At 44.7% G+C, this 14,629-nt stretch overlaps 1 protein-coding gene across 4 annotated transcripts in view; it reads right to left on the bottom strand.

Annotated features, from left to right (window-relative positions):
* Window positions 1–6,886: 6,886 nt before the first annotated feature.
* CLYBL (citramalyl-CoA lyase) overlaps window positions 6,887–14,629 on the bottom strand; it is a 254,668-nt gene continuing 246,925 nt past the window's right edge. The window contains exons 8-9 of one of the 4 annotated variants that reach the window (XM_043582340.1): window positions 14,185–14,304; window positions 6,887–7,496 (exon numbers count right to left, since the gene is read on the bottom strand). In XM_043582340.1, coding sequence (XP_043438275.1) covers window positions 14,209–14,304 — 96 coding nt within the window. In that variant the 3' untranslated portion in view covers window positions 6,887–7,496; window positions 14,185–14,208. Of the gene's footprint in view, window positions 7,497–10,191; window positions 10,401–13,055; window positions 13,201–14,184; window positions 14,305–14,629 lie in introns of those variants that run through there. The other 3 variants (XM_043582333.1, XM_043582320.1, XM_043582327.1) reach the window with 3 other exon arrangements.

Raw genomic sequence — 14,629 nt, 5'->3', positions numbered from 1 at the left:
CCATTTCACAGAAATTAAAACTGAGGCATAGGGAGGTGAGTACCAGCAGTAGATAATAAGCAGTAGAACCATGCCATCCATTTCCAGACTCTGCATATGAAGCTTGGTATCTGTTTTTGAACTTAACTTTATATTAAAAGCACTTTCTTATTTTCCTTAGAAACACCAGCTTTTGGGGCTGCCTAATATTCCATCAAATAAATGTCCCATCATTTACTTAAGCACACCTCAATAATCTAAATAGTACCACCATGAATTAAGTAGTCTTTGTGAATGAGGCTTTTTCCACATTTAGGATCACAAAATTTCCTGAGGATAAATTCCCAGATCTAGATTAAAAAGCTGCAAGAAAGTGACGATAAGTTTGTTGGGACATGCTGCCCAATATTTTCCAAGAGGACTGCATCTGGTCACACAGACACTGGCCATGGGGGTGCTGGCCCCGGAGGTTACCTGAACAGAAAATGATTGATTGATTGATAGGCAAAAACATATTGTTTTCAGCAGTTCTTCCTTGCCATGAAAAATTTTTAATCTTTTTTTAACATTCGTTTTCTCGGCTGTGTGAGAATTTACCTGTAAGGTATTTGTAAGTTTCTTCCTGTCTCTTCCTATTTTCTTTTTCTTTTTTTTTTTTTTTTTTTTTGGTCTCAGATCTGGAGCTAGGTTCTTGCTTCATCTGTGGGTTTGTTATAAGGGATAATAAAGAGTAATTAGAAAAGAATGGGGGTGGAAGGAACCAGAATAAGAAAGGTCTCAACTGCCCACCGTGCTTTCACTCCTGACAGAACTCCTGGACCACAGAGGACTTAGGGCCAACTCTAGGATTACCCTCTTAGCCTTCATGAACACAGTGACATCACCACAGGCACGTAATAGAAGCTCAATAAATGCCTGCTGGAGGAGTGAATCAATGAACTGTTCTATTTCTGTCTGCCATACGCAAACCTACCCTCTCTAGCGACTCTATAGCCTGAATCACTGTCAGCACTCCCTTTGGTTAAAAAAAAAAAAAAAGGTTTGCATCTGTGATCCCAGGTCCTGGCCTTATTAGGATCCTAGAGGAGTGGCCAACCAGAGGTCTTTTAGCCCAAGGCAAAGAACTGAGATCAAAGCCTCTTGGATCTGTCCCAGGAGGTCCTTGCCTGTGAAGAGGACCAGGACTTCTTCCCTTTGTGACCTGTGAGCTTGCCAATCCTGATGCCATCCCTCACGGGAAAAGTGGGAAAAGAGGCAGGTTAGGGAAGTGAGGAAGGTGAGGGAGGTGATGTTCCTGGGGGAGGCTGGGTGATGACAAGTGTTTACAAAGATGGCTCACAGGCCTGTGGAGCCCTCCGGCCAGCTGAGGCTTCTCCCTGTAAGGAGCCCTTGCTCAGCATGGTCTCTTCTGCTCTCTTGGGGTATCAGGGGTGACAGCTAAGCTCACTCCTGCCTTTCCAGGGGGGCTGTGGGACTCACTCAGATGAGCTATTACTTGACACACCTGACCCCATTTCTAAATGGGGTCATTTCTACATTTCTAAAAACTGTACAATGTAAAATTTAGGTGTTTGAGGTCTTCAGATGACACAAATACTGCTTTTTGCCTCTAAGTTTTAAATGTCAAAAAAAATTGCAGAATATTAGTCATGAAGTATGACGCTGCCAATGGTGAAGTCAAACTTTTAAAAAATTATTTATTTATTTAAAGTTTATTTTTATTTGAGAGAGTGAATGAGGGCAGGGGGAGGGTCAGAGAGAGAGTGAGCAGAATCCCAAGCAAGCTCCTCACCGTCAGCACAGAGGCTTGAATTCACAAACCGTGAGATCATGACTTGAGCCCAAACCAAGAGTCAGATGCTTAACCGACTGAGCCACCTACGCACCCCTCAAACTTTTTTTTAAATGTTTATTTATTTATTTTGAGAGAGAGAGTGAACACACTTGTGTAAGCCGGGGAGGGGTAGAGAGAGAGACTCCCAAGCAGGGTCTGTGGTGTCAAGGGAAAGCCCCACTCGGGGCTCGATCCCACAAATCCTGGGATAATGCCTGGGCTGAAATCAAGAGATTTACACCTAATCAAACTGAGCCAGCCAGCCAGGCACCCCTGTATGAAGAGGACAAACTTTTAAGTAAAATGTACAGGAGGGCAGCCATCCACGTAAATGTACCTTATTTTAAAAATTAAGTGTAAGACATTTTAAGACTATGATTATACCAACCTCTTCTGTGAATCAGCCAGGGATGTGAATGTGTATAATGTTAGAAAGTATGTCACATGGGAGGAATCAGTCAACTATTTTATAATTAATGTGGCCCCAAACAGAATTATGGAAACTTACTTGTTATTTACTTATAAGTAAATTTGCTTCTGAAGTTTAGCCTGGCTAGGAGTTCCCAAACTATGTTACGGCATAATTAGACTTAGACCCTTAATGTAAAAGCCACAGTTAATCTTTCAGGGTTTTGCTTGGCTGTTTTTCTTTTTAATCTGCAAAATGACAGGTCAGACTACAGTCTGATTTAATGAGTCTCGGTGGGGGCCAGACATAGGTATTTATTAAAAACCTACCAGGTAATTCTAATGTGCAGCCAGGCTGAGAACAATTGGCCTAGATGATCTCTCAAGTCCTTCTCTGGCACCTAAAGGCTGTGATTTCTATAATTTTAAATTTCCAATCAAAGTCAATAAGAAAATCAGATTCACTTCACAGAGAATTCTGCTTAAAAAACATCTTTCCAGGGGCACCCAGGGGCACCTGGGTGTCTCAGTCAGTTAAGCGTCTGTCTGACTTCTGCTGAGGTCATGATCTCACGGTTTGTGAGTTTGAGCCCCACGTCGGGCTTTCTCCTGTCAGCATAGAGCCCACTTCAGATCCTGTCTCCCTCGCTCTCTGCCCCTCCCCTACTCGTTCTCTCTCCCTCTCTCTCAAAAATAAACATTTAAAAATAAAAACAAAACATCTTTCCAAATTCAAAGATCTCAGCATTCCTACAATGAAACTTACTTCATAACTGACCCAACCCCAACCCCATGAGGTATTTTGGGCATATCTTATGAATCTGGAAAATTTATGTTTGTCCTACACTTACACAGTCGTAAATGAGTTTTCAGGCAGTTACAAAATATGTATATATATATATATATATATATATATATATTTTTTTTTTTTTTTTCCACCTTAGAGAGTCAAGATGTGGTTGAAGTTTTTGGTTTGGAAATCAAGGGGGATCCAATGAAATGTTTATGGATAAAGTAGAGAAGAAATGAAGATATTGAATCTTTGCTGTTAGCTTGAGTTGACAAGTCCGGGTGCATGAGTGTGTGTTCGCACATGAACCTCTGCTGGGATCAGGGAGGAGCAGCTGATGTTGGGGGAGATCTCGTAGACACTAAAAGGCAGATGGGGGCAGACCGCAGCCACGGGGCCAGCATGCTACTGATGTCAAGGCAATATCCACGTAGGAACTGTCCTTATTGAGACTATGTTTCCAGAGCCATCAGATTTTAAAAACATACTTATGTTTTAAAACATAATTCAACTGGAGATGGTTTTTATTTTGTTGTTATAAAACCTAGGCACCCACACTAAGGGCTCAAATAACCACATCCTTGCTTGTCGTCTCACAAGTGTATCTGTGGCAAAGAAATGCCAAGCTGAAACCTCTCCATGAATAAGTCAAGAAACAGATCCAAGTTTGGTATTTAGATTAGAAATACAAGTGAAAGAAGTAACATTACCATCAGAGATGTGCATTTCTAAAGATTCATTTGAAAGTTTTGAAAAAAGTAAAGCTCATGCCCTGGGGCTTCTGGGAGTATGTACAAAATACAATAATTAAATTAAGTCCAGCAGTTAAAATTCCTCATAAAAAGAAAAAGCTGGAGCGCTTCCCAATGGGGAATGCTTGACTTAAAAGAAAGGTTTTACTCTGTGGCCTGAAGGTCAACAAACTGGGACTCTGTGGGAATGTATAAAATTTCTTAAAGGGTTCTTCGGTCTTTGTTTTGTTGAAAGAAAATAAAAGAGTAAAAAGGGACAAGTTTTTGAAAATTCAAAAAATGAAGGTGCAGTTCTAAAATCATCATGATTTTTATAAATGCAGCACCGGAGGCTATGAAAACACACCCTTTTCTGAGTACTAATCTAACACATATGCTCTTTGAGAAGGAAGGAAAAAGGCCAATGGCCCCGTTTGAACAAACCATTTTAAAAATGTGCTCATTTTCAGAGGCAGTGTGTACAAATTCATGGTCCCTTCATTTGCTTCTTATTTCGGAAATATTTACCTTAAATATTCTCATAAATATATCTCACAATTTAAAATTCCTTAGGCGAACACAAAGACTAATTGTTTTTTAAGAAAGTTTTTACAAAGCAGAGTTGTAAAAAATGATTTCGGTGGGGGGGGGGTCACATCCTTAGTTATCTAAAATGGAATGTTTACCATAATTTGCAAATATCTGTTTTTATAAATAATCATAATCACTTATTGCTACCTTTCCTATAATGTCCACCCCCAAAGGAATAAGATTAAAAACAGGATGGAAATCAAATTTTATACCCTTGGACTTCGTTACTTGTAAGTATCATGAATTTCAGGCCGCACACTCACATAATTTCTACTAAAACATAAGGAACCAGTAACCAATTTGCAGGACCCTCATCTTTGTCATTTAAACAGAATCTGAATGTTGCCTTTGCAGTAAGACAGCACAATCAAATGCAGGAAATCAGGAATAGCAGTTTTGGCAGCAATATTTAATTTACTGAATAATTAGCAGCCTCACTGGCATTTCTACTTTGATTCCCAAAGTACAATATTAGCTGTCCTCTGCACTTGGGCTCTCTGCAGTAAAATGGGCTAATAAACTTCCTGTGCCAAGTTCACAGTAAATGAAGAACTATGGAGCATCATGCAAGCAGCTCACAACTTAAGACGCCAGATTTACTTCCAAAATATGGACACAGAATTAGAAAAAAAAAATTTTTTTTTTTTTACCTCATTTTCTTGATTTTGCTTTTGGAATTGCCAGCGGGGGAAGGAAAGGTAAAACTAAGGAAGAGGGAAGTGGAAGCAGAACCACAGTGGACACAAAGACTAGATAGGAAAGATGAGACAGAATGAAGGCCATGGAGGAGGGGCCAAAGCAGTGAGGCCAGAGCCAAGGGGGGACCCAGGCTAACACAGCTTGGTGAGTCTTGAGGTCTACACCCTGCTCCTTCAACCCTCCACTGGGACTCCTTTCTTTCTTTCTTTCTTTCTTTTTTTTTTTTAATTTTTTAATGTTTATTCATTTTAGAGACAGAGAGAGACTAAGCATGAATGGGGGAAGGTCAGAGAGAGAGGGAGACACAGAATCCGAAACAGGCTCCAGGCTCTGAGCTGTCAGCACAGAGCCCGATGCGGGGCTCGAACTCATGGACTGTGAGATCATGACCTGATTCGAAGTCAGTCGCCCAACCGACTGAGCCACCCAGGCGCCCCTGGGACTCCTTTCTTTACACCACTCCAGACATTCTCCAGCCACTTAGACCAGTCAGTCCTCAGTGGGCAGTGATGCAAATATTTGGTCTAGGAGATGAGCCAGGAAGGCCCACTTCGAGCTAGTGTTTGCCTGGTGGTGGAGCTTCCTGACTGCATTTGATGACCAGCTGTTCCAGTTGTGATGAGTTCAAAGATCTTTGCCAGGTCAGGCACTGCGTCTGAAGGAGGCAGTTATTGAAAAAGAGGTTTCAGCTATTTTCTCATTGTTTCAGAAAACTTGCAGCTTCCTTAATGGGGAATTTAATGTAAAAGCAGAAATCAGAGGACTTCTTGGGTGTGCAGCCATGTGGTTTAGTGGTTTAATTTCGAGACATTAGTTGTAGTCCTAGTTTTGCCAGCTGTGTGACCTTGAGCAAGTCCACTAAAAGGGCCAATTATTTGCCCAACTCCAAGAGGCACACTCACACTGTAGTTTTTCTATGTGAATGGAGCCCTCTTCAGCCAGGAATCGGTACTGCATAATCCTCCCCTGAGCAAGCTTCAGGGTCCTCTACAAAATTAGGTTGGTTGGACAGAATGAGAACGTGAATTTGTAGTCAGAACAGCGCTGTCGTGAGAGATTTCCATAGTTCAGGAATGGGACTAGCAGATTCTGAACAACAACAACAAAAGCCACAAAGCTCCCCTGGAATGCACGTGGCTATTGGAGTTGCCGCCATACCCAGAAATGTCCAGGGATTGGTCCCACCAGTAGGTTCTCCTGGGAGGACCTATCCTTCACCTACCAACACATGTAATTGAGAAAACGGCGTTCACTTAATAGAAATTCACTTTCCAGCCAGTTTTGCTGCAGGGGGACTTCCATCCTGGACTACAGCGCAGTTTCAGCACTGGGATGGAGAGTATTTGACCTTTCCTGAACGCCTGCTTTGCATCAAGCATGATGCTAGAGCTTTTTTATTTTTATTTTTTTAGAGCTTTTTAAAAAGTACTATGTTTGTTTGTTTTTTTATTTACTTGACATTCATTCATTTTTAAAGATTATTTAGTCATGCTAATATATACACAACATAAAATTCACTGGATGCAGGCTGCCTTGAGAAGGTTGAGACCACGGGCAAGGCAGCAGTCTGCAGCTGAGGCAGATGTTGAAGGAGGAGCTGGCAGCTGGAGACTGTCTGCTGACCTCCCAGCCCTGGCCCACCGAATGAGTGACGCTGGAAGGGGGACTTTGGTGGTGCATTTCTATGCTCACAGCCTCCTCATAGCAGCTCTTTGAGTTAGCTGCTATTATTATAGTCGAAGAAACTCATGGCTCAGAGAGAATAAATGACTTGTCTGAATGTAATACAGCCTGGTGATCGGAAAGGTAGGATTTGAACCTAAACATTGGAGGGAGGAAACACTCAGTCCGTAATCCGAATAAACACACTTTTATCGAACTCTTGCTGGGGATGACAGATGAGCAGGAGAGGGATGTGGAGATGCATGGAATGTCCAGTATTCAGGGCATCCACACTCTGGGGGACACACATGCATAAGTACTACAGCAGAAATCTGATGCAATGCATTGGAAGGACTCAGCGTGGGGGACACGTCAGCAAGTTGTGTGTGGGAAGTTGGGGAGAGTTCACAGACCTTCCGGGTGTGTCTTGAAGAATGGTGAGGAGTTGGGTGGGTGTGGGGGAGTGGGAGGGGTTGCAGCTTAGGCAAAGACTTTGCAAAGTCATGAGCTGCAGCCAGTGGTATCCTGCCGCACATGGCCAGGGCCCCTGGACACACGTGATGTGTCACTGGTGTTGAAGTGCCCGTGGGGCTCCTGGTGGCAGGAGCTCCCTCAAGCTAGACCCGGAGAAGAATCCTAAAGCTCCCCGGAAGTTGCTGCATGAATTCCAGTCCCGAGAAATCCGCTTGAGGCAATGGATGTGCTCTTCTCCGCATCTGGGAATTCAGGTTATTAACACAGTTTTTCCAGAGAATCTAAGCCAGAAATTCATGTCGGTTTTTATGTTCTTCCTTCCACGGAACTCAAAAGAGCCCATTAACAAAAACAAAACAAAACAAAACAAAAACACACACACAAAAAAATTAAGCCAGATGCCTAGAGTATATAGTCTTCTGAAGAAACTCTCCACCACAAAACTATCTGAAATGGAACGTTCATTTTTCTCGATTCTTTCATTGTGTATGAATAACTAAGGCAATTTATTCACTGTTTAAAAACAAAACAGAACTCAGCCAAACCAGTTATGTGGCATTATGTAGTCCAAAAAATCCAGTTTCTTGTCACTGAATTTCTCCCCCTTTAGCTAGATATTTTAACATCACAATATAGTTGATGTTTGGTCTCCCTTGTTTTTCACAAGATGGAGTTTTCAGTATATCAACTCTCTTATAATATGTAATGAAGGGAATCTTGAAATTTCCTTCCAGGGCTTAGACTAATCTCTGGGACCAGTTTTCTATATGCTTACATGTTACACACACAGTGTGAGAAATTGATTTTGACCAATGGAGAAGTCTAACATAGTTATAGGATTCCCCCTCGGTCAATAGGCACAGGTGATTTGAGAGTGAGTTTTCTACCCTTTCTGATAAATAGAAAGCTTTGTCTTTGACTTAGGGTTCAGCAGTTAAACCAAGGGAACTTCCTTGGTTCCTGCACAAGAGCAGATACCAGAGGAAGGCACCTCCAGTTGGCCAGATTCTGTCCTAAGCCTGAGCACAGCCTCCCAATTCCCTGGGCACGGACAGCAAGGGGAGAATGGGACAAGATTGAGTGTTCCCTCAGCAAGTCTGACAGGCTGTTTACAAAGTGACTTCACTCCTCAGACGTTAGGCAGGACTCCAGGCTTCGGACCGCAGCCTGGCTGAGCTCCTAAAAACTGAAAGAGGGGGAGGAGATGGAACAGGTGAAAAAAGTGGCTGGTTTTCCAAGCATAGGGTGTGTAGTTTTTCAGATGTTTTAAATTCTTAATCCGCACCTCTCTTGTTTCTATCACTACTGTAGTCAATGGCACTTTCTGTTTTGGCATTTGACATTATTTTACGCCTTTGCTCTTCCTTTGACTTCACCAAAAGCGTTTTAATTTTGAAAGAAAAGTGCATCCGGAACCAGTCCTAGGACTTTCATACACTAGCTGGCTGTTTGGCACCCAGTCAGGCTCAACAGATGTTTGTTGAATGAATAAACGAATGAAGTGATTCTCTCAAAAAAGTTCAGAGAAATCTGTACTTTCAGGAAAGGTTTTTTTTGTTTTGTTAAATTCGGGATTATCACTTACAGTACCCTCTATGGGTTTGAGAGGGAAATCAGCAAAGTTGGTTTTAGAGTCTTTTGAAGAAATTCAACCAAAAAGCAACCTAAATGTAATGCTCATTTTCCTTTTGATTCTATACCGTGTTTGAATCAAACTTGGGAAATTCAACTCAATGACTGAAAAGCAGGAGGACCCGATTTCTCCGCAGGTCCCTCTGGCCTTGGATCGCATTTGAGCCTGACAGACTAAGGGCGAGGGGCTCTGGTCAAGGGGGATCCGGGCCCAGGAGACGTGCCAGGCGCTTGCAGGACCCCTAGGACTAGTCCTCGCGCCCGGCTCAGCCGCGGACTTCGGGGCTGGAGGGACACAGGGGCCGGCCGGTCCCCGGGGCAGGCGCGAGGGCCCCGCGCAGGTGTCCGGCCTGCGTGCGGGGTGCGCCAGGGGTGCTGGGGGCCTGGGAGACCCGAGAGAGACGTTATTGTTACACTGTAACGAGTCTGATTAACATGCTCCTGACACTTTCCCTTAGTTTCTCCGGCTCCTAGCAACAGCGCACAAAGGCGCGGGATTGTCCCGGGCTCCGCGGGGACACGGGGCAGCCTTTGATCTGCCACCATTACAGCGGGGCTGCGCGACAGGCTCGCGGGCTCCGGGCAGCCCGCGGCGGGCGGGCGGACGAGCGGGGCCCGCAGCCCCGGCCCACTGGGCTCCCCTGGCCCAGGCTGCGCCCCGCGGGGAAGGGACGGCGCGCCTCCCGAGGGCGCGCGAGGGGCCTCCGGGGCCGCCAGTGTCCGCGTCCAGGTGCCCTCGCGCGCCGCCCGCCGACCTCCGTCCTCGGGAAGCGCGGGCGGCGGGGGACGCGGACTCTGCGTGTCCCGGCCCTGCGGGCGCAAGTCCTTCCGACGGGGCGCGCTGCCCGGGCTCGCCGAGCCTTTCCTATCGGAAGAAGCAAACACTAAAACCGTGCCGTTCACTTACAAAAATTAAAGAAGGGCCCGAGCGACAAATCCCTGGTCTTTTGCAAGATTTGTAAAAAAAGAAAAAAAAAATTTTTTAGAATAAAAAAAATGCAGCAGGCTTCAGTCTGCTTAGCTGGAACGGGGTCCGATCGGCAGCAAATGACCACAAAAGGCGCCAACGACGATTTCGGTTCCTTTCGTACACACCACTTTCTTTTTGTCGTTTAGCAATTCTTATCGATTCGGAAGGAAATATGCTACCGCATAATTGCTGGAATGTAAACTACCACCCACAACAGCCACCATCCCCCGTCACAGGGCAGCAAAAAGCTGCCCGGTACCACCGCGCAAGATTTCAGGTACTAAGTTAAGGTATTTTAATGTAATTTATTTCCCATTTTGTGCGCTGTTAGCGCCTCCCACCACCCCCCACCCCTTATCCCGATTTAAAATAAAGCGCGGAAAGGAAGATGGAAGTTTTAACATTGAAATGTTGCGCTCTGTTAATTACTTTCCTCCACTCTCCCCCTAAATTGCAATGTGGAAACCTCGCGGGGGGAGGGTCTCTGGGCTGGGAGGACAGTGTCCCGGAGCCTGGGGCGTAAACTCTGCGGTGACAGACCGGTTCGGTGCCCTTCGCCGGTATTAATATGCACAACATCCTGCTGATAATCTTATAACCTGTTTTGTACCATCAATTGCCTTCCAAGTACTAGAAGTAAAAAACAAAACAAAACAAAACAAAACCAAAAACGGAAGACATTTAGCTTTTAAAGATTAACGGAAACCATAAGGCCAGAATATCCTTCAAGTTAAAAAGTATGTATTCTTTTTTATCCTCTTAAGACATCGTTAGAAAATCTAAGGTCTCCAGTGAAGGTCATTTTCCCGAACTAGGGCAGAACTCTTAAGGGGCTAATGTGTTAATGATAATAATAACAGGTATATTTTAGAAAAGGAAAAAAAAAATCCTACATGGTGTGTTCCATTTACCCTGCAAAATATGCCATGCAAGCAGCTACTTTCACATTCAAATAGGAGGCGGTGAATTCTTCTTGAGGAAGCTTTTCCCAGCCTGTCCCCGGAGGAGAGGACCTAAGGGCAGCCAGCGGATCTATACTTGGAAATTTTAAGGGAACTGAACCCAGGTTCCCGAGGAAATTCCCATCCTGTGCTAACAGACAGTGCCTGACCCCACCGGAGTCTCCCTCACCATTTCAATAAAACATGATTGTACTGATATAATCCTCTATACATTAAAATGAGGTTGTCACAGATTGTCATTAAGACCTCAGTAAAACAATGAAGACATTATTGGGCACCCCCCTCCCTCGGGCAAGGTATTAGGGGAATAAAACAATCTACACCACACGGGTCCTATTGAGATTAATGAAAAAATTATGCAAAAAAAATCTCAATTTCATTTTCCCGTGACAGGGCTTTGCATACATACAGTCAGCCCTGCCTTGCACCTGATGATTTATTAAACTAATCTACGGTGATCACCACTGATGTTCTCAACTCAATCTTGTCCTGGCTCATTTTCTAAGTAATTGTTTCTCATTAGTTCTGATAATGTTTTAATAGTGTTATCCATAATTTAGCCCCCAAGAATTAATAACAAGGGGGTGATATGGCAAAGCAGCCTGTGATGAGCTATACAAAACATAAACAGGTATGGTTTTTAATTAATCAGATGGTTGCAAGGTCCTCTTGTAGTCCATTCCTAGTTGGAGGAACCCCCGCAAGGTCCCTGACCCTGACTAAAGCCTCTTCCGGGGCTCTCCTTAGGGTTTCTGCTCAGAGCAGGACCTTGGTCCAGACTTCTGGCACAAGCGGGTCCTAGTCTCACCATCCTACCATAATCAGACCACGGGATTATGAGTAAGATGATAAATGCGACATTTAGGTGTCAGGTAAAGGGTGTGGTGACTAGTCAATCCAACATGGTTGGGGGACCTAGGAACCCACGGGGCTGCTGGTGATGGGGGTGGGGAGTCCTAGCCGCGTCTAGACCTTGCTGAGGGGACTGCTTTTCCCAAGGTCCGAATGCCTTCACCATGGCATCTGAGGTCCCCTGAGAGGGAGGGCTTGCCTCTCTGAGCCCCCTGCCTGAGGAGGCCCCCCTGTAGGGTTTGGGGGTTGCCTGTGTAACTGGGGTGGAGAGTAGAATGTCTGCTCTTTCATCTTGTCAAAGCCCAGACTGGTTATCTGCACCAACACAGGAGGATGGGAAGGGCAATTGGGTTGAAGTGGGGGCTGCCTGTAGGGAAGTCTGAAGGAAGGCTTTTATTTCCCTCTTATGTTTAAGGCAGTTCTAACACCGGGAGAAGGAGGTATGTGTGCAACAGGTCAGGATGAGAGGAGGTCTCCCCTTGCCTTCTGCCTTCTGAGCAGTCCTCCTGTGTCTGTGTGTTCTGAGGGGAGGGGCAGAACCTGGCTGGTGGTCCCGGATCTCCCGGTGCGCACATGACTACCAGCCTAGGCCGGCACAGCTGCAACGCTGGTGGTGGTGATGGGTGCTGCCACCGGGGTCACTCTGCCCACTGCCTCTGTCCGCAGGCCTGAAGCCTGGTTTGGCTGCATGCCAGTCATCTCCCACCTCCCACTCTCCCATCTCCTTGGCTGAGATGCCACCTTCCTCCTTCCTGCTCCTCCACGTGAGGATGGGGTTGTGCCTCCCTTCCTTTCCAGCTAACCCTGGGGCGGTACAGGATGACCAAGGTGAAGGGTAACAAAGCTCCCGGGAGGGGCTGGGGGGAGGGGTGCACCAAGGAGAGGAGACACGCAGCCCATCGCAGGTCAGAACCCCAGCTTAGCACACACATCCCATCTCACTCAGTTCAAGAGCTCTCTCCTCAGGTCCCAAGTTTGGGATTATTAGCTGGGTGTTTTAAGAATGTGTTTCCCCAGAACTGTCCTGCCTGGGTCAGGTTCCTTCTGCATGCCTGTCAGAACCGAATCATCCCCTTCCTGCAATGCACTGGGTGGGCGGGTGATGCAAGATGGTGTGTGGGCCTCTCTTGCTTTGCTTGGGTTCCACGGTGCCCTTCCTTGTATATAACCTTCAACTCTACTTCTCTCTCGGACTTCCTGTAGGAACTGGAAGAGGCAGGGGCAAAGAAGACCCCTGGTTGGGGCATACAGTAGGGGCCACGGAGGAAATAAACAACAAGGGGGTAGGAGGAGGTGAAAAATGAAAATCAAAAACTGTTTTCTATTTACAAATTTAAATAAACAGAACAGCCTTCCCCGCGGTGTTTGTCTAAGAGTAGCAGCTTTGCTGCTGTGTAGGTCATGAAAAGGTTGGTGTAGAGTTTAAAACTTCCCATTCTGTTAATTTCTTAAAGAACGGTCGTCCAGAGTCTCAACACAAAAGCGCATGATTTAATGAGGAGCAGAAACAAAATCTCTGATTGTTGGTGTTTCAAATTTCATTGGCGTCCTCTGGCAAACACAAGTTGATCCTTCCCAGCTTCAATACCCTTTAGCCTTCAATATAAGAGCACATGCTGAATAGGGAAGAATGGCTGGTTGTTATGTTTATTTACCCTTACTACAAGCTGGGTTAACCTCTTCAAAACAGCTTTACTAAGCCCGTTAACCACACCACCCATATGACCTGCAGCAGCATCTCTAATGTGATGCAAATCTCGCAGGGGACCATATGCACCAGATCTGCCCCATTGTGTCTTCTTAGAGGCTACAAGTTTATTGCTGAGGGGGCCTGTTCCAGCCATACATTTGCAGGGGGGGGGGGGGGGGAATGGCCTCAATGGCAAACAGTTAAATGGGGAAATTAAGGGAGAGAATAGATGGTCTTGTGTTTCTGCGCATTTTTTTTTTTTTTAATTGCTGGTAACTGTTGACCCAAAGCATTCACCCAGGATGAAGGCTTTCACAGTCCTTACCTAGAGTCCATATGTATGGGTGTTTCATTTGGGGAGGTGGAGGTTAAGAGTAAGGTTTTGAAGATTTATTTTTACAAGGTATCTGTATGAACAAAAACGATACTTAACTTTTCTATGCCATCTCTTGTTTTATCAGATTTCTAGGAGCTAAACGCAACCCCTTTGGGTAGTTACTATTTTTTTTTTAAGACTGGCCTTAAAATTATTTACAGTGTTGAGTGAACAAATGAACGACAGGGGAAACATCTAACGTGAGAAATGTGAAGGGAGCATACGTATTCGGAAAAGATCTGTTTCATTAAAGACCTAACATCCCTTCAGCCCATCTCTCGCCACGATTTTATCTCCCTGTGAAATCGTAAGTGCATATTTGCAACACATTCATGAGCAATAAAATCATAAGCTTGGAACCAAAAAGAAGAAAGTTCATTTTTAGAGGAACAACTGGCCAGTGAGATAACAACAACAAAAAATTGTGATTACCATGAATTGTAAATGGAGAAAGGTTCCAATCTGGCATACTAACAAGTTGCCTTGAGTATTATGGTTTGTCTTTAAGAAACCCACTGTATATGTTCAGCCCACCTGATGAGAGCTTCATTTAACAGATCATTTTTCCTTGATGGATGTGGCAAGCGTAACAATGTTCTGGGCTTGCTTCAGTAATGGCATGTCGATCATACTCCCTTGGAAAGTAAAGGCTCCCTGGAAAACAGAGAATACAAACTTCCTAAAAGAATGTTCAGAAATTATAGGCTTCCTTTCTGTGCACACTTGTACAACAAGAACATTTTAGATTCCACCTGAATTATATTGACTTTCCCACCCAACTTTTGAGAAAACCAAAGTAAATTACAGGGGAAAGATTTCTTTTTTCCTCCTAAAGAGGGGGAGAAAAAGCCCTTCAGCATTTTAATGGAGGGGAAAAGCATCACACACAAGGTATTTGAAACTGTTCACTTAACTCTTGAAATCAGGCAGAAAACTATGGAAGGAAAATGCAAATACTTCCTTATATAGTTTTGAAATA

The sequence above is a fragment of the Prionailurus bengalensis genome, chromosome A1, assembly GCF_016509475.1.
Source record: "Prionailurus bengalensis isolate Pbe53 chromosome A1, Fcat_Pben_1.1_paternal_pri, whole genome shotgun sequence".
NCBI lineage: Eukaryota > Metazoa > Chordata > Mammalia > Carnivora > Felidae > Prionailurus > Prionailurus bengalensis.
This window is presented reverse-complemented; position numbering and strand designations above follow the sequence as displayed.